The sequence below is a fragment of the Oreochromis niloticus genome, linkage group LG6 (genome assembly GCF_001858045.2).
Source record: "Oreochromis niloticus isolate F11D_XX linkage group LG6, O_niloticus_UMD_NMBU, whole genome shotgun sequence".
Lineage (NCBI taxonomy): Eukaryota > Metazoa > Chordata > Actinopteri > Cichliformes > Cichlidae > Oreochromis > Oreochromis niloticus.
This window is the reverse complement of record NC_031971.2, coordinates 30,892,111-30,916,256: the sequence shown is the minus strand read 5'-3', so window position 1 is coordinate 30,916,256 and position 24,146 is coordinate 30,892,111. Positions and strand designations below refer to the sequence as shown.

General features: G+C 38.3%; 2 protein-coding genes and 1 long non-coding RNA gene across 5 annotated transcripts; all 3 read left to right on the top strand.

Annotated features, from left to right (window-relative positions):
* The first annotated feature begins 79 nt into the window (after positions 1-79).
* Positions 80-8,678, top strand: LOC102080081 (putative per-hexamer repeat protein 5). The gene is made up of 7 exons (XM_005454851.4): positions 80-1,065; positions 1,937-2,065; positions 2,164-2,469; positions 6,115-6,258; positions 6,346-6,438; positions 7,005-7,063; positions 7,150-8,678. Exons 1-7 carry the CDS (start codon positions 1,026-1,028, stop codon positions 7,405-7,407), a joined length of 1,029 nt encoding a protein of 342 aa, XP_005454908.2. The 5' UTR covers positions 80-1,025; the 3' UTR covers positions 7,408-8,678.
* Positions 8,679-9,401: 723 nt separating this feature from the next.
* LOC109202628 (uncharacterized) lies at positions 9,402-12,109 on the top strand. Of its 2 annotated transcripts, XR_003220622.1 has the most exons (6): positions 9,402-9,545; positions 9,642-9,703; positions 11,310-11,420; positions 11,574-11,623; positions 11,920-11,978; positions 12,099-12,109. It is a non-coding gene; the product is annotated as an uncharacterized LOC109202628 (long non-coding RNA). The 2 variants fall into 2 exon arrangements; XR_002062578.2 differs by having other exon boundaries at positions 11,574-11,978.
* A 6,197-nt stretch (positions 12,110-18,306) lies between these two features.
* Positions 18,307-24,123, top strand: LOC100690849 (CMRF35-like molecule 1). 2 transcript variants are annotated; one of them, XM_013274254.3, is made up of 8 exons: positions 18,307-18,526; positions 18,623-18,679; positions 20,154-20,471; positions 20,616-20,939; positions 21,479-21,550; positions 21,692-21,787; positions 22,293-22,348; positions 22,717-24,123. In XM_013274254.3, the coding sequence occupies exons 1-8, from the start codon at positions 18,490-18,492 to the stop codon at positions 23,140-23,142; spliced, it is 1,386 nt and encodes a 461-aa protein (XP_013129708.1). In that variant the 5' UTR covers positions 18,307-18,489; the 3' UTR covers positions 23,143-24,123. The 2 variants fall into 2 exon arrangements, with proteins under 2 accessions (XP_013129708.1, XP_013129709.1); XM_013274255.3 differs by lacking the exons at positions 18,307-18,526; positions 18,623-18,679 and adding an exon at positions 19,660-19,926.
* Positions 24,124-24,146: the final 23 nt, after the last annotated feature.

Sequence of the window (24,146 nt, the reverse complement as noted above, 5' to 3'; positions counted from 1 at the left end):
TCTGCACATTCGTTTCCCCTTTGAAGATGACTGAGCAGTAGCATGTCTTTTGCATGCCTTTTTGACAGAGCTGTGATTGGGTAAGACAACTAGACCCATCAGTCACCACAAGGTCTTTTGTAAGTACGAAACAGTTTGAAGAAAGGCAGAGTTATACTGTGAGTCTGGATACAAAACACACAGATGATTTGTGTGCCTCCAGAACCTACTTGTCAATTATTTCTTTGGTGTTTAGTGTTGTTCTGTATGTAAATACAAATGTACGCAACTTGTTGAGAACCTCGTCAGTTTGCCTCTTGCCCTTGAGAGCTGGAAGGGGCTCCAGGTTGCAAACCATTTTAGAACATTTAAGCTTGTTGTCTACATCAATTAATATTACCAATCTATATTAATATGACACAATTTAACTCAAATCCCTTCAAGAAAGTGCGATCAACATTCTTCTGTGTCGCTCATATTTCTTGTTTGGCAGGATGATCTTGCATCATGCACAGTTTTTCACACAGTTTTCAAGCTACAGCAGTAGTAGCTGCAGTAGATTTACATAATTCCTTGCCTCTGGATAAAGAACAACATGTCTTTTCACTAGAATATCTGGTTTCTGGATATAAATATCTGGTATTATAAGTATTTTAATCCAAAGATAAGAGGGACATTGTAGACATTGTTCTGTGATGTACACAGCGTTTTGCTCCAAGCAGATGCAGCAGGTGATTATCTGGTCTGACGATGAGTCAACACAGTCACCCTTTATCTCTCTCTCTTTTACTTGTCCCATTCTTCCTCTGCTTCTCTCACTCTTTCTGTTTAAAGGACCATCCAGATCCAGATCCTCCCTCTGTAACATCATGGAAATATTTCAAGTTATGTAGAGACACAGAGCTGGCATGCTCTTATTTGTGTAGAAATACAGAATTGTATTGTATAGGCTATAACAGCTAGATCAGAGTAAATAACAGGTTTTGTGATTGATCTTGGGAAAATTTAGCTTAGATTAAATCTATAAAAGGATCCTGACTGAAACAATGAGGATATTATTAAAATTCACTCTCTGCATATTGACAGGTAATATCATTATCATTCATACTTTTAAAATGATATAACATCTGCTGTGAGCTTTTTGTGTGTGATGGACAGACCTGTCAACATAAGCTGTAAGCACAGTAACCATGGAAAGCATCATGAGAAAGACCTTTGCACGATATATAAGTTAACTAATTAATTACTTTACTTGAACACAAATTTGTCATGTCGTTGTACTTACTTGGGTACTTGTGTTCATTTTCCTGCTGATTTTGTAGCTGTGCTTTTTACTCCATAAAATTTATCACACATGCATAGTAACAAAAATAAAGTGGTCAGACAGATTTTGGACAGTGGAACATTTTGTAATTTCTCCACTATACACTTTCAATCAAACAATAGATGTGAATGAAGAACATACTTTCACCTTAAAGGTCTTCACACACTGGACAATATTTGGGTTAAAAATATGTTTATAGACTCACCTATTCCTTAATGCAGCCATTTAGAAACATCACAACCAGCCCATCATCACTTGGCATCTACTCCTTTTTTCTGTACTGCATTTTTTTAGGACAAATTTTTCACAAAAGATGCTTTCACTGTTACACAACAAGTTTGCTTCCAAAAAATTCTGAATTTTTTATTGTTTTGTCACAACATGCTTGGTGCAAAGGCCTTTAATTCAAGTTATTTAACAAATGTATTGCATTAACATTTAGGAATTACAGCCACTTTTATCCATAGACCCCAATTTTTAACAGGCCTAAAGCTGTTGGACAAACTAAAATAACTGTACATTCAAGGAATGATTTTAACACTTAGATGAAAATTTGTTGAGGTCAGCAACTCCCTGAAGTCTTGAGCCTATGAACATCACCAAATGCTATGTTTTCTTTCTTTGACATACTAGGCCTTTACTGTAGCCACAGTGAAGCTGGCGACTCAGTTGGTGGTCCTGGTGGTGGTCCTGTCTCCGGCAGCGATTCTGGCTCTGCCTCTGGTGCCGGCTTTGCCTCCAGCACTAGACCATATTTCACAGGTATGTCTCACTAAGAAGCACACAAAGAAAGATCCTCAAGTCTATACATGAATCCTGAAAAAAATTAATTTTGTGCTTTGATTTTTATACTCATTGAGACTCAGTGGGTAGGCCTGGTGGTGGCACTTTCTCTGACGGCAGCTCCAGTGGCAGTGCTGCCTCCGGCAGCGGGTCCAGCAGCCATAGTAAGGACCATAGTAGCAACTCATTTGGCAGCGGCTCTGACGGCGGTGACTCTGATGGCAGCACCTCTGTCTCCAACAGTGGCTACGATAGTGGGTCCAGCAGCCACAGTGAAGCTGGTGACTCAGTTAATGGTCCTGGTGGTGGTGCTGTCTCAGGCGGCGGCTCTGGCTCTGCCTCTGATGCCGGCTCTGCCTCCAGCAGTAGACCACATGTCACAGGTATATCTCACTGACAAACACACAAAGACAGATCCTGAAGTCTACACATGAATTCTGAGAACAATAAATTTTGTGATGTTTCTACTAACTGAGACTCATTAGGAAGCCAAGGTGGCGGCACTTTCTCTGGCAGCAGCTCCGGTGGCAGCGCTGCACATGTTGTGTTTCCATCACTTTTGGGGACAATATATTACCTTACATTCATTCATCACCCATCACAAGTCCCTGCCTGAACTTAACCCTAAGCCTGACCTTATCCTATACCTAACCTTACCCTAACCCTGACTCAAGTCTTCACCCTAAAATTTAATGATTTACCTTGCAATTTGTCCCCATAAAGTAGACGAGACCTCACAATGTGAGTGTGTAAACAGATTTGTGTCCCCACAACAATAAGTAATACACGTACACACACACACACACACACACTATTACTTTACCAACTGACCCCTGACCCCTGAGCTCCTAAGTGTCCCTCAAACCTGATTACGCATTGATCTTTCCCTTGATTGCAACCAGTCATCCTGTCCCTGCAGCTAAAAAACACCCTCACAGCATCATGCTGCCACCACCATGCTTCACTGTTGGGACTGTATTGGACAGGTGATGAGCAGTGCCTGGTTTTCTATGTTTTCTACCGCTTAGAATTAAGGTCAAAAAGTTCTATGTTGGTCTCATCAGACCAGAGATTCTTATTTCTCACCATCTTGGAGTCCTTCAGATGTTTTTTAGCAAACTCCATGCAGGCTTTCATGTGTCTTGCACTGAGGAGAGGCTTCTGTCGGGCCACTCTGCCACACAGTCCCCGACTGGTGGAGGGCTGCAGTGATGGTTGACTTTCTGCAACTTTCTCCCATCTCCTGACTGCATCTCTGGAGCTCAGCCACAGTGATCTCTGGGTTCTTCTTTACTCCGGACGGCCAGCTCTATGAAGGGTTCTGGTCGTCCCAAATGTCTTCCATTTAAGGATTATCTTAGGAACCTGATGCTCTTAGGAAGCTTAAGTGCAGCAGAAATCTTTTTGTAACCTTGGCCAGAAATGTACCTTGCCACAGTTCTGTCTCTGAGCTCTTCAGGTTCCTTTGACCTCACGATTCTCATTTGCTCTCACATGCATTGTGAGCTGTAAGGTCTTATATAGACAGGTGTGTGGCTTTCCTAATCAAGTCCAATCAGTATAATCAAATACAGTTGGACTCAAATGAAGTTGTTGAACCATCTCAAGGATGATCAGAAGAAATGGACAGCACCTGAGTTAAATATATGAGTGTCACAGCAAAGGGTCTGAATACTTAGGACCATGTGATATTTCAATTTTTCTTTTTTAATAAATCTCTTTTAATATCTTTTTAAATAAAATGTCAAGAATTCTGTGTTTCTCTGCCAATATGGGGTGCTATGTGTACATTAATGAGGAAAAAAATGAACTTAAATGATTTTAGCACATGGCTGCAATATAACAAAGAGTGAAAAATTTAAGGGTGTCTGAATACTTTCCGTACCCACTGTATCATCTATTATTACTAGTAGTATTAGTCTCATATATTTACACATATAATACTTTCTATGATTTATTATTTGCTATAACTTATCATCACCTTACTCTTCTCAAGACAATAGAAGAGCTACAATTTTAATGTGATGGACAAAAGAACCAAAACCAAAATTCCTTCTTCAGTATTGTTTCTATTTATGCATACTTGGTCTGTGTGTGTTTGTGTTTGTGCGAGTGCAAATGCATTACTTTTATGCAAATAATTTTTTGCAACTGCACGACAGATATGCACAGTTTTTCATACGGGTTTTAGGCTACAGCAAAGTAAGCTTCATAATTCCATGCTGGGTGAATGGACTTATGTATTAATAAAATAATTAATTAATTAATTAATATTTCGTTGCAAAGATAAAAAAAAATATACTGTAGACATGATTCTGTGATGTATAAAGCATTTGTCTTGTACCATTCTCCCCCTGTTTCTCTCACTTTTTGTGTAAAGCTCTGTCTACATCCAGATCCATATCCACTTTCTGTAACATCATGCAAATACTTCCAGTTATATTAGAAAGAAAGACACGGCACTGTCTCATTTGTGTAGCAATATGGAAAGTGTGGCGGTGAGAATATAACTAGATCAAAATAAAATACAGGTCTGACTGATTGTAGAGAAGTTTTTAATTCAACATTAGCTTAAATTTAATCTATAAAAGGATTCTGACTCAAACAATGAGGATATCATCAAAAGTCACTTAGTGCTTAGTGACAGGTAATATCGTTCTCATGTTTTTGTTTGTTGAGAGTTACATTTATTTGAACTATTATGATAAAATAACATTTTTGTTGCTTTTTAAATTTTATAACAGCTGCTGTGAGCTTTTGTAATTTCAACTATATACACCACTACCCCTGCAGATTTTAAATCAAACAACTGAGGTGCAGACTTTCACCTTAAAGATCTTTACATCACCAAATGCTAAATGTTTCCTTCCTTGATATGCCCTGCTAGGCCTTTACTGCAGCCACTGAATGTGGCTGCATGTTTTTTGATTCTTCCAGAATTTCAGTAACTAAAGAGCAAACTGCATTGGTTTGAGATCCGTTGACTAACTTGGCCTTTGAAGAATCTATTTGCACTATAAACAGCTTTCTGATCAGTTTTGAAACATTTGACTGAATTTTTTGATTTTAAGTTTATACATATATATATTGTTGATTTAGCGGCCTTTTCTATGTAGTTCATATTTTAACTTGTTAACTTGTACAGCACTTTGGCACATGGATGTGTTATATAAATAAACTTTGACTTGACTTGAATCTGAGCAAAGTATAAGAGTATAGCCTTGTACATTTCAGAATCTTCCTACTTCCATAACAACGTTTAACAGTTAAAGTATGCTTCTTATCATAAACTGTTTCTCGTCTTCCCATACTTTCGTCTTTGCATCATTTTTGTACATATTAATCATGGTTTTATCTGTCAAGAGAATTTCTTTTTCCAGAATTTGTTCGGGTCTTTTGAGATGTTTTCTGGCAGAGTTGCTTTAGCAGTAACCAGTGTTTTGCACCTGGTTGTAAACCATCTGTATTTAAAATTGTAGCTTTATCATGAGATTCATGTTAATCACTAAATAGTGTAAATTATGAAAACAGAATTAACATTGCAGTTTAGAATGACTTTCATTATTGTAAGACATTTTACTGCAATATTTTTTCACTTCACGGATTCCCTTCTAGACTGCTGATTAGAAATTAATATTTGTGCCATGCTTACACTGATCTTATACGGAAAGAGTTTTTCTGCTAATACTAATTGTTAAACATGATACACTTGAGCAGGGGTCCCCAATCCCAGTCCACGAGGGCCGGTGTCCCTGCAGGTTTTAGATGTCTCCTTGATCCATCACAGCTGATTTAAATGGATAAATTACCTTCTCAACATGTCTTGAAGTTCTCCAGAGGCCTGGTAATGAACTAATCATGTGATTCAGGTGTGTTGACCCAGGGTGAGATCTAAAACCTGCAGGGACACCGGCCCTCGTGGACTTGGATTGGGGACCCCTGCACTTGAGTGTTGGACTCCATGCCTGGTTCTACACACTCTGGTGCTGCACACTCCAGCTCTGTTTCTGTTTCCGGATCCTGTTCAGGTTCTGGTTCTGGTTCAGGTTCAGGTTCTGGTTCTGGTTCTGGCACTAGTGCTGTTCATTCTGGCTCTGGCTCCGGTAACCCATCCTCCTCCATTCATACAACCACCAGTCCCAGTTCTGGAACACATGCACCAGACATCACAGGTATGACACACAGACAGATCCACTAGTCTATACATCCAGTCCAGAGGACAATAAATTGTATGCTTTGTTGTTTATACCTTCTTGCAGGCTGGCCTATTGGAGGGGTGTGTCTGGGAACACTGGTGGTGATTTCTGTGATTGCACTAATACTGTACAGAAAGAAACTCCTCAGGAGGCCAGGTGAGCACTAGAAATTTGACAAAAATGCTTACACGCAAATTGTGATACAGACATACTTTTCATCTATATTTAAACAGTATCACTGACTAGCTGACAGTTCTTAAATGTGAGCTATGGTAATATTTCATTTTATTTCACTATATTTCACTATTCCTTGGTGGTATGACTCACTTCTGAGCCCTCCACCTCACCTCTCGCTCCTTCTATGTTCCATATATGTAAAGCTTAGGGAAGGGAGAGCTACAAAAATACTCATGTACAGTCCAGAGCAGGCATCAGTAATAACAGATATGAGACTGATTAAGTTTGATACAGCATGAATGGAAGAACTAGGGTGAAGCTATGTTAAACAGCAGCTTGCAGATTGCATTTGTTGCATAAAAAGTTGTTTAGCTGAGCCATCAGATCAGCCAGATCTGCCAGGATTACAGTAAAGCTTCACTTTGTGGTTCATCTGAACAAACACTCTGCTACAATTTTTTATAACAGAGCGTTAACGGTTTAACAGACATACAAACAAATATTATGTCCTTTACATTTATTCAAATCCTCCTCCTCCATCTTAGCATGTTGTGTTGCCGAGAGATCATCAAAGCAGAAGATACAGTCTCAATATAACAAAGAGGTACGTGTGTGTGTGTGTGTGTGCGTGTGTTTAGTTTGCATATGAGCACTACACCTGCATCTATCATCCTATTATTTTCTTCCTAGGGAAATACTGGAGATTCTCATCATTATGATGAGATAAATGGACAGAAACAGCAAAAGACCTCATTGCAAACTGTTTATGCTACTGTGAGTCCTCCTGCAGACCAGGTCCACTATGAATCTGTCAATATTCAGAAGGATGGAAACACACTTCCTGACAGTAATAAAAATGGCTTCTCTGAAAAGGAGAAGAGAGCCACTGGTCGTCCAACAGCAGAGCCAAATCTCTATTCCACTGTCACAAAGCAGGGACAACAATAATATAGTCACAGTGTGACAAATGTTTAAACCCTATCTATACACCTAGAAAAGAAGAAGAAATGTTAAACAACTTTCAGTTTATAAGCTAGTTTGGCTTTAGTTTTGTTATATGATGCAATACACATCGTTTGATATAAATTAAGAGGTGTGTTTCTCATTTTGCTTCACTGTTCCTATTGTTTATAAATTTCAGTATGTCATTACATCTGATGTGGAGTCAAACAACAGTTTTTGTATAGAATACTTTTATAACACAAGTTAATATTTTATAACATTTTAAACATTTTATTGAGTTTATGACATAAGGATTTTCATATTATACCTAAAAGTCACATATGACTTAAATTATTTTCTGCTTTATTTTCTGTTCTGTCCCCGTTTCTTGTTTTTCTCCACAACGCTGTCTTGTGGCTGTAGCTCAAGTGGTAGAACTGGTCACCTACTGTTTGAAATGTTGGTGGCTTGTTCCCTGTCTGCTTGCCAAATATCCCTCTACTAACTAACCTCAAGCTGCTCTCCAATGTACCCATCGTTGTATGAATGTGTATGAATATTAGCTAGAAAGCACTTACAGAGAAAGAGCATAGAAAAAAGTGCTTGTGTGAATGGGTGAATGAAGCAAGTTGTTTAAAATTCTTTGAGTGCTCATAGCAGAAAAGTACTATATAAGAACCAGTCCATTCACTATTTGTGGACAAATTGGTGTGCAACTTCTGTTAGGTTCATGTTTTGCTGTCTTTTCTGTCAGTGTGTATGCCACCAGACTACCACCATGATATATTACAGCAGTGTAAGCATTGGAATGAATCTTGATATTGTCTGTAATTAGTAGTACCAGTTTAATTTATTTACACGTATCATACTTTTCCTGATTTATTAATTGCTTAAATGCAAGATGATTTTTGTTTCTACAGACTACTTTCCAAAGTGATTCTAAGAGCATTTAAATATAAACTGGTTTCTACATGAAACAATAATTTATTTTTGTTTTAGTGGTGTATATAAGAACATAAGGTGTGGCTAGACTTATCTTTGGTCTGTTATTTCTTGGTTTGCCTGGTTGCCGTACTGCCTTTCTGTCACCTGGAAAATTTGTATACAAGAAAATAAGTACACACAGTTTCATTGGTTGTTCCTGCAAAACAGATATGCATACTTTTTCCATTAAAAAAAAAAAAATATACCGAATGAATTTCTGTGTGTATAGATCTTTGTATTTTTTCTAGATGAAACATGCATTGGACACAATGTTGAACACATGCAAAAGGAGGCGTTAAATATGCTAGAGACAAATGTAGGGGAAAAACAACACACTTGGGCTAAAATAAGGAACGAGTTAAGCTAATCAAAGGATAACATAACATGAGAAGTGAAACGTATTACAAAACACAGAAGTGTTTGTTATAAAAGTAAACTTAAAAGAAAGAAAAAGAGGTGAAGAGTAAAGAACAGGGAACACAAGGGAGACGGGAAAACTCATGACTTGACACAACCGAGGGAAGATGAAACACATTATAACACACAGCTAATGTGGAGAACAGGGTAAACTGAAGATGTAAATACACTGTTAGGAATAATATGATTAAATAAAGCTGTTTTTATGATTTTTATATACACATTGCAATGTGCTCGTTAAAAGAGTTTGCCATACAGGTTTGAAGCTAGTAGGTTTTCATATTATATATCAGCTATTCCCTTCTATTGTTTTTGTATAATTGTTGTTTGGACATGTATATATGCGTCTATGTATTCCAGCTCTATTGTATGAATACGTTTCACATAATGGGTCATAACTACAATACTTTCTGTCTGGATGTTAATATCTGGTATTGTTTTGATCCAAAGAGGGACATTGCTCTCTGAGTTTTTTTTAAAACAGAGATCCTGATTTGCAGAAGGTGATTAGATATTCTGAGTCCTCATCAGTTTATCTCTTCATCTCTTCTCCTTTTAGTCTATAGTTTTCTCACTCTTTCTGCAGAAACAGATCCACATCCTCTTTCTTCAACATCATGAAAATACTTCAAGATGTTTGGTAGAAAGAGAACTTAAAGTTGTGCAGAGATTGAAACTAAAACTGTGGAAAACTATAAAACATTTGTGACCAAAACAAAGACAACATCATTACAAATCATCAGGTAAGATTATTCTGCTGTTTGATTTTCTTGGGGCTGAAACTTATTTTAAGTGTTATGATGAAATTATAGTTTTATTCATTTAATTTTCTGTAACAGCTGCTGAAAGCTTTTTGTCTGAAATGGGAAACGCAGGCAGCTCTGTCAACACTGGCTGACAGGTACATTTGAAGAAAATCAAATAATGCAGTATGAATGGTGGAAGTTATAAACAAAAACTATACAAAACTATAAAGACAAATGGTTTTTGACTGCAGTTTTAAAATTACACAAATGTTTATAACTAATGAAAAGTAATTTATTTGACTATCAGATCTGTATAATTCTCAGTACTAATGATGATTTACTGAGTGAAAACAAATACATTAAAAATAACTGCTTGATGGGAAGCACATTTTGATAACTGTACTCTTAAATATAAATTGCAGAAAAATTCCAACCATAAATTGTCATGAAACGGCTGTGCAGGCAGGCAGGAAAGCACCACAAGCAGACTTCACGGAGGCAGGTGAACTAAAAAATCTCAGCTTTATTTGCTGGGAAAAAGTGATACAAAACAATACAAAACTAAACTGGGAAATTCTAACTCACGAGAAAACACAGGCAGAGTAACACAGCTATGAGGGAGGACACGACACGGAACTGAGGGAGACACGGACATAAGTACACAGAAGGATCATGAGGGAAGTGAGAACGTATGGGGAGCACAGCTGACAGGAATAACCACAACGAGACGGGAGGAGCAAACACAACATGACGCACACTGACGGGAGACTATCAAAGTAAAACAGGAAGTGCACAGACTGAATGTAGAGAGAGTACACGGAGGAGCACGAGGGAGAGAGGACACGATGAGCTGGGGAACATAGATGGCCTGCATTTGTATAGCGCTTTACTCAGTCTCTAAGGACCCCAAAGCGCTTTACACTACATTCAGTCATTCACCCATTCACACACACATTCACACACTGGCAATGGCAAGCTACATTGTAGCCACAGCTGCCCTGGGGCGCACTGACAGAGGCGAGGCTGCCGGACACTGGCGCCACCTGGCCCTCTGACCACCACCAGTAGGCAAACATGGGGTTAGTATCTTGCCCAAGGATATTTGGCATGCAGCCAGGAGGCAGCCTGGGATCGAACCACCAACCTGCTGATTAGTGGCTGACCTGCTCTGCAACCTGAGCTACAGCCACCCCTAGATAAACATGACGGGATAAAACATAACCTCACAGAACTCATAGCGCTATATAAACACAGACACACAGAGGGAGACACAGAAGGCAACAAAACAGAGAGAAATATAATAAACTAAACTAACAGAACAACTGAGGCACTTCCAGAATAATAACAAACTTAACATTATACAAAATGACATGAAACTACAAGAGCACAAAACACTGGATCATATGACCCAGGACCATGACAATAAATAGCTTAGGACTATAGCATTATAATTATATTCATGTTGACCACTAATGAATATATTGTTTAAAACATATGAACATGGGTTAGTCTACAAGTACCTTTAATATATGAAGACATTTGACTGAACTATTTACTACTATTTGACTTCACAACTTCACTTCTAGATTGCTGCTTAAAATGACGATTTTTGCTGCGTTTACATTGATCTTATACTCATATAGTTTATTATGTCTGATGGATGGAATAACCAAAGTTTTCTCTATTGAAAAAACTGTGTGTTTGAGTATTTTTTTGCAGACAATAATATCATTCATTACTTTTGCATTTATCGTCACACAGCTGAAAGACACAATCGAACCAAGAAATCTGACACTGACACAATCATGCCTGACAGAAAATGAAACTGAGCAGTTTTCAGGACATCAGGATCTCAAGTATCTGAGGACTCTGGTTAGTGTCACAAACAGTTGCCATTGCTGTTCATATCTAGTAGAAATGTCTACTACACTAACACACACAGATACAAACTTCCCGCACTAGTAATGAGCACAGTAAAAAAAAAATTATGATATAGCTGCCATTACTGCTGTCTCCTTTTTGCAGGCCTCCCTATTGGTGTTGGCGTGGGTCTGGGACTGGTTGTTGCGATTACTGTAATTGCACCAATTCTGTACTGCAATACACATATAGTGTACACAATACATAGTTTCATACATAGGTTTTATGAGTGTTTCTCTTCCTTTGAGTGGAAAAAAATATATGGGAAAATCACAGGTCAATTACTGGAACTTGCCTCTATATGTATATATAAAGCAGGAAGTGGGGAGATATGACTCTATGACTATTTTTAATGTTGAATGGATTAAGGAACCAATAGCTCTTAGGCTAAACATATAGATACACAAATAAAAATATCTTCTTACATTTATTCAAATGCTACTCATTTTAGCGTGTTGTGCTGTTGAGGGATCATTCAAGAAGAGGACAAATGCTGGACATGGTACAGAGGTACATGCATGTGTGTGTGTGTGTGTGCACGTGTGTGTGTGTGTGTGTGTGCGTCTGTGTTTAGTTTGCATATGAGCAAAACAGTTGCTTTTATAACACCACTTCCCTTTTTCTTCCCAGTGAAATATTGGTGTTAGGTTAGGGCTGTGTGCAGGCAGGAGTGGTAGCAGGAGGACCCAAAGTGCAGACGCTCGGAGGCAAAAGTGTATTTCAAAAAAACTCAGCTTTAATGCTGGATGGCAAAAAGTAACAGAAAACCCAAAAATACAAAATAAACTTACACAGGCAGGCAGACGGAACACACAGCAAAATAAACGGTAGAACGCGACAGAGAGCACAGGAAAACACAGGGCTTAAATACGCAGAGGGGGTAATCAGGGAATGGGCAACAGGAGGGAAACACAGCTGGGGCAAATCAGGACTAACGAGACAAAGAAGCGTAAACTGAACACACTGAGAAAAGACAGAGACCTTCAAAGTAAAACAGGAAACACAACACAGACTGAACTTACAGACACAGACTGACTGGACACGGGGATATAACAACTAAGGATACACAGAGACGCGAACTAGACAAGGGGATACAGCTGACAGGGGAGACAGAGCAACTAGAGACGACAGAGACATAAACCATAAGACAGAACTCAAAGAAACCAAAGACTAGAAATTATAAATAATATAACAAACTCAAAAACCCTGGGTCAACGACCCAGGCCTCCTAACAATTGGAGGTCATCATTATGAAGAGATTAATGTAGCGAGCTCACTGCCATCTGTTTATGCTGTTACCAGTCCTCCTCCTGACCTGGTCCACTATGCCACTTGATTTTTAGAGGGATGCAAACAAACTCCCTGACAGTAATAAAAATGGCTCCTCTTCTGTGCGGGACGGGGCCACCAATCCTCCAGCAGCAGAGCCAATTCTCTATGCAACTGTCACAAAATTCAATTCAATTCAATTTTATTTATATAGCGCCAGGGGTAACAACAATATCGTCAAACTGGGCCATGTTTTCCCTGCATAAATATTATTCAGGCTTTTCAAATAGATGGAGAAATGTGGAATGAATTTTAATTTAGCATATAATTTGGTCAAATATTTTAGTGAAGGCTTGTTTGATATAAATTTTGAGTTTACTTGTTGGCTGTTTGATATTTGGGGTTTCATGTATCTAGCACTATGATACAGATGTCCCTGCTAATTTATATGTTCTTGAATATAATTGATGCTTATCATAAATAATTGACATCTTTGGTTTTGGACACCCTTTTCCGGCTTATCTACGTCCCTACCCTCACCTATGGCCACGAGCTGTGGGTAGTGACCGAAAGAACGAGATCGCGGATACAAGCGGCAGAAATGGGCTTCCTCCGAAGGGTGGCTGGCCTCTCCCTTAGAAATAGGGTGAGAAGTTTGGCCATCCGGGAGGGGCTCAGAGTAGAGCCGCTGCTCCTCCACATCGAAAGGAGCCAGTTGAGGTGGTTCGGGCATCTGACAAGGATGCCTCCTGGGCGCCTCCTGGGTGAGGTGTTCCGGGCATGTCCCACCGGGAGGAGGCCCCGGGGCAGACCCAGGACACGCTGGAGAGATTATATCTCTCGGCTGGCCTGGGAACGCCTTGGTGTTCCCCCGGATAAGCTGGAGGAGGTGGCTGGGGAGAGGGAGGTCTGGGCTTCTCTGCTTAGGCTGCTGCCCCCGCGACCCGGCCTCGGATAAAGCGGATGAAGATGGATGGATGGATGGATGGATGGATGGTTTTGGACAGTGATTCAAAGTAAAATCTATCTTGCATGATTTGCTGTCACCAAAATAACCACTGAAAGGAAATAAATTATTGGTTTCATTCCAGGAGCTGATTTAAAGTTTGTTATTAACAATATGTATCAATGTGAACCTTAAAAATACATCAACTGTTCTTAAATGTTTGGTTTAAGAGTATTTTTATTTCTACATACACCACATGTTTTTCATTATTAGCCAGAAATACTTGATGATTTGTTCCTTCACTGTTAACTAACAATACCCTTTTAAGTTTATTATTTGAAGTTTACTTTGTCAATATATGGTTAATTGCACATATTCTGAAGATGTACAGACATGTAACCCATTGCACAACAATTCATTAAAGCTATCTATCAAAACAAATGTATACAGGTTTACAAAATGCCAAATATTATCTTCTTTGTGTTAGGCAATATTTTAGTTCAATTTCCTGCAGTTCAAGACACTTTCTTTATTAAATCAAAGGGTAATGCTTTAAGAGAAAAAAAAACTTTTTGTTGGCGCCATCGAGTGGAAGGTCTGTATAAATACAAGTACAGTGTATTATTTACATTATGAAAGAATGGGAAGTGCTAAAAACGAACACAGACATACAAAAAAATGAAATGGAAAAGAAAAGAAAGCAGCATAAATTACTATAACAATGGTGGAGTTTGTGAGGGTACAACAGTTATACAGGGGTAAAAAACATGATGGTAATTAAAAAAAATCTTTAAACTCACCAAAAGGTTGTACTGACGAACCACTGCTTCAGTTTTTGTTCATTTTCAGCAATATCAGTTTTGCAGATAAAACCGACTTTACAAATCTGCGGTGCCACAAAAATTTATCACTGTCTTTGTCCATTTATGAGCTGCTGGGCAGTGAGACACAAAGTAAAACAAATGGGGCATGAAGAACTGCCCAATCACATGTTAAAATAAATAAAAGACAGCACTGATACATTGCTAACAACAACTGAGTTATCTTGAACTGCATGCTGTCCACGCTGAGCTGGCTGCTCATCTTGTGGGCGGCATTAAACACAGGTATTGCAAGAGTCACTGTGAATTATCAGCCATAACTGGTAATAATTAAACAATTGGTACAGCTGTACCTTGGCTAGTGAACCTAACTACCCACTGATGGGACTCAGGGAGTATTGTACCACTGAGAAATGTGACATAGATCTAAATACGCTTAAACGCAGTGATAAACTATGCCAACAAACCATATCAACATGAAAAAGGAGTGAACTCCCTGAACACCCACCACACCCTTAACTGGAGGAACGAAAACCTGATAAAGGGAACAAAAACTGTAAATGCACACAGCTGATGCAAAGATGATACTGAAGCTCTAAGATAAATAAAGATTCAAAAACCTGCTAGTAAAATGTGCAAAAACAATTAAACAATTATTAATTTATCCTTATTATAAACATATATATACACACACACGCACACTGCATTATTTGCATATCAGTGAATGGCATAACATAATGTCAGCAGCCAAAAATAAAGACAATAGTGAAGTCTTGTGTGGTATTACCTGTAATAACAACACACAATAGGATTAGACCCAACATTTGTAACTGGGTGTTGTCAAGCTACCATATAAAATGAGGCATAGTTTTACTGTAACTCTGAATACACAACCAGGGGTACAGCACAAAACTCTGTGCTCTATACATAAGCAGTCTCTGTGCCCCCCCTTACTTTTACAATCCAGATCTCATGTGCATTTTTTGATTTTTCAATGATTAATAATTGAGTCAGTAACTGTATTGGCCACTCTGTAGTGGTCATTAGGGTTGCCAGTAATTAACTGGTCATATGCCAAATGTAATATTAAAAAAATCTAAGTCTACACAGTTTTAAAATCTCATCTTATTTTAATTGTCATTTCTGAGCATACTACAGTCTACAGTTATTTTCTGGTTGGATGCATTTTGCATGTCGTATTATCATTATTATTATTATTATTATTAGTAGTAGTAGTAGTATTATACACATATTACCATGTCATAAAAATCTTTAAAGTTAAGATCTGAGTTGTCTAACATATTCTGCCTTCTCATTTTTCCCATCACAGCCTTTATTTGCTTCTCTCTCTCTTCACTTCCACACCCATCAATTAAACTGTGTTGGATTATTTTTTTAGATATAGCCAAATCTGACATTCACTCACTGTATTTTATTTTATTAAGTAAAACATCAGTAACCTGTTAGTTGCTCACCTTCCTATGTTAACAGCTAATTTCCCTTTGGTTGCTTTCTCTCGTTCTCCTTTCTTTATCTTTTTTTATAGCCCAATTTTGCTTTTTTAGGGAAAGACATGACTCAGTGTGCAGCAGTCACCTAGCCATCTACAGTCACCTGTAGAGGAAAGCCTGATTGTTGAGTAGGCTAATCCATTTTGTATAATTTGTAAGTTGTGCAAATCAGACTGTCACATTTGCCACCAGGTAAAGCAGGTCTCAAATGAAGGACTCTTTAAAGTTCAGTGAATTTATTTATAAAGTAGAGAATGTGCAATAACAATCCCAAACATGAATCCCATAACAGTGATAGTCCAGATTCCCATAATGCAAGTGATTCTCTCCAAGTCAGCTCTCCACAGTTTGTTCACCACTTGTCTCTAACAAGTAACTCTGCATGTTTACTGTATACAAGAGGACACAGGTAAGTTTCTTCACAAGACAAAAGTACAAAACAACTAGTACCAGAGCTGGGATTTACACTCACATAGTAGCTCAAAAATCGACCCCCCGACCTTCCGATCATGGGGCCACCACTCTACCTACCTACTGAGCTATCTCTGCCCCTTAAGTAAGGCCGCTGCACAAAAACCAGAACACCACAACACACATGTAGACACACAAACAAGGACAGTAGAGAGGAAAGGTAGAAAGCACGAGTGGGATAAGACAGACAGAAAACAGTGATGACAGAGGGATCATGGCAAAGAGAGCCTCTACTATTTTTGGAATCAAAGTGCAGGTACTCAGCTACTTTATTCAAAAGGTGCTGATTTAAAGACACAATCCACACTGATTTTAGGAGCATTAATAACTTATTTTAATATGATACTTTCTTTGCTTTGCTTTGGCTCTTGACGAAGGTGGTCGCACTTTTCTCCCTGTCCCTCTCCCTTATCTTTCCTGCTTTGCTCATGTCTTTTGTCTAGTCTCGTCTAACTCTAACCCTCAAAGAGTCTCTCAGTCTTGTTCTCTAAAACCTAAAGAATTATGCATTTGATCAACTGGTCCCGTAGCGAAATTGACACCCTCCTGGGCTTGGGAGAACCCGATTGTCCTGCGGAGACGTTTGCTGCCAGATACTCGATGGTTGCGTCGTGTGTCTGGCGACACTCTCGATGGAGGACATTGAACAACATCTACCAATTCGGAACCACGATATAAGAGTTCTGGCTGATTGGAGCTGGCTCGGACGTGGCTTATGGAAAAGAAGCGGCTACAGCTGTTCAAAATCCCACAAGGCTGGGCGACATGATAGACAATAGCAGGGCTGTGAGCACTCAGACTGTGTTTATTGAACGTAATATGGATAAGATCTTGGAGAAGAACAACGGAAATTGAGAGAATTGGTGACCAGTGACGGACATTAGACCAACTGTAAAAATTGGATGCAGTTGTTCACACTAAACCCAAACATTCACCATCTTCGCTCGCGTGGCTATCCCAAAGGCGCCAGCTGAAGGCCTGTCAAGGTCAAAGCTGACTGGAACAACAAAATTTCTTCCATGATAACAGGATTGTTGACAGAATTCTTTGTCCCTCCTTCTCCAAACACCTTCGTCTGCTTATCTCCAAAGCCGAGGTTAGACAGCGAGTCTGGCCCAGCACTGGATAGCTGCAGGGCAGGATGGCTGTGTCCACATCGGCTTTCTTCTCACCCCTTACCCACCCCTGTTGCTTGTTATGTGTTTATGGTGTTGTGATGTGGACATTTATGTGCTCTCTGTGCAGAGGAGCGGTTTTTTGTTTTCTGTTCTCATGCTGTCCTCCCACAGGAGCCCAGCATGAGTAGAGGTCTCTTTTTCCCCCTCTTCCACTTGCCCATTGTATTGTACATTTCAGTGTTTTTTTATACTACTACCGGTCTCATACCTTGTCTTCCCATGTGTTGTCTGTGCTGTGCATCTACGGCCGGGGGGGGGCAACTTGCAGGGCAACTTGCATGTGACTTGACGTTTTCATAATTCCATGCCTCTGGATAGACTACATTAATACTTTTTCATGCAATGGGTAGATACGTAGAACACCTGCTAACTAATACCTGGTATTATAATTATTTTGATCCAAAGATAAGAGAGACATTGTGGACATTGTTCTATGATTAATATTTTGCTCCAAGCAGAGAAAGACATCATGATATGCAGCTGGTGATTCGCTACTATGAGTCAACACTCTCACTCTCCATCTATTTCTTTCTCTTCTCCTTTTCTATCTCTGTTTCTATCACTTGGCATAAATAGATTCACATCCTGTTTTTTAATCATGCAAATATTTCAACTTCTGTGGTGGAAAAACAAAGCTGGCACTCTCTCATTTGTGCAGAGACATCACAAGCAAGTGAGAATATTACAATTAGATCAGAGCAGAGTACAGGTGTCATGACTGATCATAGGGGCGTGTAGCTTATTTAGCTTTTTTCATTTTGGATCATAATATTATAATTTTAGCCAAAAATTGTGGAAAATTATAAAACGTTTCTGACAAAAACAATGGAAGCATCATTACAAATCATCAGCTTAATAACAGGTAAGATTATTCTTCTATTTGATTTTCTTGGGGCTGAAACTCATTTTAATTGTTATGATTAAATTATAGTTTTATTCATTTAATTTTCTATAACAGCTGCTGTGAGCTTTTTGTCTGTAATGGGAAACAAGGACAGACGTGTCAACATTAACTGTAAGTACAACAAAGATGTAAACCAACATGCAAAATACTTCTGCACGGAGGCACGCTAGTAACTTGAGTTATTTACTACTACTATACTTGAATACAAATTTCAGGTAATTAGGTAGTTACACCTGTTTTAATTTTATTGTTGTTTTTATACCTCTACTGTTCAGTTGTGAGAAAAATGTTTTTATGACAGTTATCAGACTGCTATAGTTACAAACGTTGCTGTGATTAACTCTTAAAACATGAAAGACAGCCATTGGTTAAATCATCACGCTGTATAGCAGCTAAAATTAGCTTATTTTAACAAACAGTTCAAGTGATACTCATTACTGTGCATCTGAGTTTCTTTGAGTACTTTCTTTTTTATTTTATTGCTGTTTTTATACCTTTAGTCTTCAGTTCTGATGAAAATGTTGTACATAGATTTAACAGACATCTATAGTCACAAGTAAATCCAGTGGAGCGGTTTGGTTTAAACTAGATTTAAACCAACAATGACCTTAAAAATATATAGATATTTTAAAATAAAATAATTAAACATACTAACCGAAAATGGAGTTAGCTACATTTTGGACCCTGTTTCCGGAATGCAGTAGCTAGTGAGCTGATTGGAGACCGTAACAGCCAATCAGAATTTTTGCATTCAAATTTGTGATTGGTTGGTTTTATGGCACACTTACGACGCTGTACAGAGTTGAGCGCGCACGGAGCAGCGATGTTGTGAGTGCAAACGACACACTGACAAAAGTGGCGATTTTTGGCCCTGATGGCTTGCCATAGAGAGCAGGTCCGCAGATGTCTGTCAGCACACAGAGCAGAGATCTGAGCAAGAGGGGCTGTTATTGTGTGTGTATATGGATAATAGCAAACACTGAAATACATTTCTTGCACATAGCAATGAATTTTGTTCGCTCAAATTGAACTTTTCTTCGCTCAAAATTATTTTCTCCTCAAAATGCAACATTTCTCTTGCAAAATTTTTTTTATGGCGCTCAGGCACAAAAATAACTCATACTTCTTTTTCTTCTTTGGCATTTAACAGCAGCTGGCATCCTTGTAGATGCATTGCTGCCATCTTCTGTTTCAGTCCGTTATTACACTATTAAATCCTACTGCTTATTCCTGTGTCTTTCAGGATCTTACAAAGCTTCAAATGAGCGTTGACTATTAAATTAGTCGTCGACGATTTTGATAGTTGACGTAATCGTGACTAGTGGACTAATCGTGGCAGCCCTAATACACCTGCATAGGTGCTAAAATGAACTTATCACAGCATGAGTGATACTTTTTACTGTATATTAATGTATCAATAATACAGGTTGTTTTCTTGCTGCCTAAAAAATGATCAAACAGCATCTACACTCTACTGATAAACAGATTAGTAATTTTAAGTGTTGCATTGAATGCACTATATACACATCTGCTGACTTTGATTGAGAAATTAACCTTTGCTTCATATGCTTCAACTCTCTGACAGGCTACAACAAACCAGTGAACCAGACCGCATTTCTTGGAGCCTCTGCTACCATCAGCTGCAACTATACAAGAGTAAAAGAAAGTGGAATCAAATCCTTTTGTAGAGACGATGCAAGCTCTAATTGCAAAAATGTGATTATGACTATTGACTCAAATTACACCAGACTAGACAGATTTTCTCTCAGAGATGATAAACAGCAAAGAGTCTACACTGTGATTATGTCTGCACTGACCCAACAAGATGCTGGAAAATACCAGTGTAGTATAAAATCTGATACATCCACTTCTTGTTTAACTGAGATCCACCTCTATATTTTGAGTGAGTATTGATCTGATTTTTGATTTAACGTAATAATAATTTTAGTAAATAAAAACACATTTATATATGTAATATATAATATATATATATAAGTTGCAGTTTGTAAAGAAAATAGCTGCACTGACATGCATTTCCTTTTTTAAGACTGGGAAGATATTAAACCACATGAAATGGTTGGTGTTACTTCAGAGACTGCAACAATTACATGTAACTATTCTAAGAGTGAAAAGGACACTGAAAAATACCTGTGCAAAGGAAAGAATCCCTTGAACTGTGACGAGTTAATACGGACAACAGAAGAAGACAGAGATGTAGTTAAAGACAGATTTTACATAAGGGATAATAATACAAGGAACTACTTCTATGTGTACATCAGTGACTTGAGGAGAACTGACTCTGGAACGTACTGGTGCGGATCTGGTAAAACAATGACGAATACTGAATACACCAAAATATACCTTTCTGTCAGTAAGTACCCCAGTTTGTTTATATCTGTGGTGTTTCACAACAACACCTTTTTATTAGAACTGACTGAACTGTAAGTTTAAGAAAAACTATCTGCAATAAAATTAATTGAGGTAGAAAGCAAAAGATATATATCATTTTATTGTTTGACAGATGGTTATAATTATTCTGACTTTAGTCCTGGTTTATTTGTTGACAATCAATAAACATATTTTAGCACTAAAGCCAAACATTCTCAAGTTACTTTTTAGGAAATACAAAAAAACATGTATAGCAGGGGTGTCAAAGATAAGGCTCAGGGGTCCGAATCGGCTAAGCTGACTCCAATCCGGCCCACTGGATGGCTTTGGAAAAGGGAATAAACTTTAGACTGTTAAATGCATTTTCTTACATTTTAAAGCTTTTCCTACATTCATACTACATCAAATTAATTACGTAATAGAAAAAAAAACATTCTTTGGTACTGTATAATGATTATTTTCTGAATATTAACAACATCAACAAAAATTGTATAAAATTCTTTCTTTCTTTTTCTCACACAGCTGAAAGACGCACTCAAACCAAAAAATCAGTCAGTTTACGTTTGAAGAGAGAGAACGGCGATGAGGATTTAGGTATGTGTCTCTGCCAAGCAGTTGCAGTTGATATCTCAGTATACAAATACACACAAATGTCTACTGCAGAAACACACTAAGCCACAGTCTCTATTCTATACATTTTTAAGCCATATTTCTATGGCTGTCTCCTTTTTGCAGGCCTGCCTATTGGTATTGGAGTGGGTGTGGGATCATTAGTGGTGATTGCTGTGGTTGTGCTAATACTATGCAGATGTAAAGTCCTCAGGATGTCAGGTAAGAAAATACATAAATAAATACATTTATTTACTAGTCCCTAAGGACCCCAAAGCACTTTACACATCCAGTCATCCACCCATTCACACAATGGTGATGGCAAGCTACATTGTAGCCACCCTGGGGCGCACTGACAGAGGCGAGGCTGCCGGACACTGGCGCCACCGGGCCCTCTGACCACCACCAGCAACCTTCCGATTACAAGGCGAACTCCCAACTCTTGAGCCACAATCGCTTTGATTTTATCAGATCAAGATTAATGTATAACATTCCCAAGCCAATGAAAGGTTTTTCTGACCTTAACTACAAAAGCAAAAATATTTAATGCATTTAAATCTAAATCTTAAAATAGAGATAGATAGATAGATAGATAGATAGATAGATAGATAGATAGATAGATAGATAGATAGATAGATAGATAGATAGATAGAACAGAGCAGACATCAGTGAGAACAAACACACAAAAAAACTCTTGTTGTTTATGTTCAAATTCTTCTCATTTTAGAAACTGCTGCTGAGGGGTCATCAGAGCTGAGGACAAAGTCTGGACATAACACAGAGGTGTGTGTGTGTGTGTGTGTGTGTGTGTGTGTGTGTGTGTGTGTTAGTACATGTTTAGACATCTTTGTGAGGACAGAAAATTAGCATGTGGGGAATAACAGTCACATCTGGGGATAAAATGCCGGCCCTCACGAGTTTGAAGGCATTTTTGAAGCTCACAATGTGGTTTCAGTGTTCGAGTTACAGTTATGGCTATTGTTAGGTTTAGGCTGAGGGTTAGGATTAGTCATTTGTTTATGATGGTTAGGTTAGGGTAAGCGGCTAGGGAAAGCATTTTGACAATGCAATGTGCTCACTGGGGGGGGGGTAGTTTGACTGAGGGCACAGTTTTGCATCTGTCCCACCATTGCTCTTCATTGCTCCCCCAGGGAAATACTGGAGATCATCAATATGAAGAGATTAATGTACGGAGACAGCAAGAGAGCTCACTGCCGTCTGTTTCTGCTGTTACCGGCCCTCCTCCAGACCTGGTCTACTATGTTAATGTTGATTTTCAGAAAGATACCAATGTCAATCTTCCTGCAGACATAGTCCACTATGCCACTGTGGGTTTCCAAAAAGATGGAAGAATGCTTCCTGTCACTAGTGAAAACGGCTCTACTCCCATGGGACAAGACGTCATCAATCCTTCTGCAGACATAGTTCAGTATACCACTGTGGGTTTCCACACTGATGGAAAAACACTTCCTGACACTAAGAAAAATAGCTCCACTGGCACGGGACATAGTGCTACCAGTAATCAAGCACCTGAGACAACTCTCTATTCAACTGTTATAAGACAAGGGGAGCAATAATATAGTAATGCTGTGAAGGAGCTGAATATTCTCTATGCATAGATACTATCTGTAAACTTAAAATAATAGGAAAAAGGTTGAAGCACTTCAGGTGTAACTATTTATAGAAATGTGGTTTGAATATTACAATTATTACAATGACAAATATTTAGGTCGCACACACGTCTGATTTCAGTCAGTGATTTTTAGTAAAAATTTGATTTGCTATGGTTGATGCTTCAGTATTACAAAAATGAGAACATACATTATTGGGTTTTTTAAACAAGTAATTGGTCAAAAAGTAGTTTACAATATTAGAAAGTGTATCGTCACTTAAATATCTGATCACTGATTAAGAAAATGCATATTCCTAAGAAATAGTTCCCGGTTTGTTTCTTATTCAGTAGTAGTTAATAAAACAGTTTAATACAGTTCAGAGGTTGGCAGTACATGAAGGTGCAGCTGATGAATAAACCACACACAATTTGACATGGAGTAAAACATGTTTAGTTTCCATTTCTTTAAGGTAAATTAATATTTCAACTACTATGAGCTTTTCCATGTGTCTTCTTGTGATTTTTATCCGATTCGTTTTTATAATTCAAGCATGCAGTTATGATTTCCTGTTTTACGTTTGACCTCCCGAGCATTTCAGTGTTTGTATCTTATTTTGCTCTGCAACTCCCTCTTGTGGACTCTTTGGTGATCAGCTGCTTATAAATAGATAACTGTATTTGTTATCGTGTGCTTCATTGTATGAACCATATCATAATTCACTATCACATTGCCTGTAAATACCTCTCTGTAACAGTCTGTCATAGTAAGTAAGCGTTTTGTTTTGACTGAGTTTGCGCTCAAAACAAACAGTGGCACAAGGAAATTAATGTGGTAAATATTGTAAAGAAAGTGCTTCATAAAACAACGCGGTTTGTGTAAAATTCTTTGAAATAACGAAATAAAAAGAAAAAGGTTGTTGTTAATAAAATTTTTATTCCTTCTGGGGATGTAAGTAAATTTATTTTTTA

Bases quoted from the DNA above. Each gene is read 5' to 3' on its own strand.
- LOC102080081 (XM_005454851.4), top strand. From the start codon at position 1,026: ATGAGGATATTATTAAAATTCACTCTCTGCATATTGACAG. The intron at 2,066-2,163 runs GTATGTCTCACT...ATACTCATTGAG, and splicing joins CACTAGACCATATTTCACAG to ACTCAGTGGGTAGGCCTGGT. The intron at 6,439-7,004 runs GTGAGCACTAGA...CCTCCATCTTAG, and splicing joins GAAACTCCTCAGGAGGCCAG to CATGTTGTGTTGCCGAGAGA.
- LOC100690849 (XM_013274254.3), top strand. From the start codon at position 18,490: ATGGAAGCATCATTACAAATCATCAGCTTAATAACAG. The intron at 20,472-20,615 runs GTGAGTATTGAT...TCCTTTTTTAAG, and splicing joins GATCCACCTCTATATTTTGA to ACTGGGAAGATATTAAACCA. The intron at 21,551-21,691 runs GTATGTGTCTCT...TCCTTTTTGCAG, and splicing joins GAACGGCGATGAGGATTTAG to GCCTGCCTATTGGTATTGGA.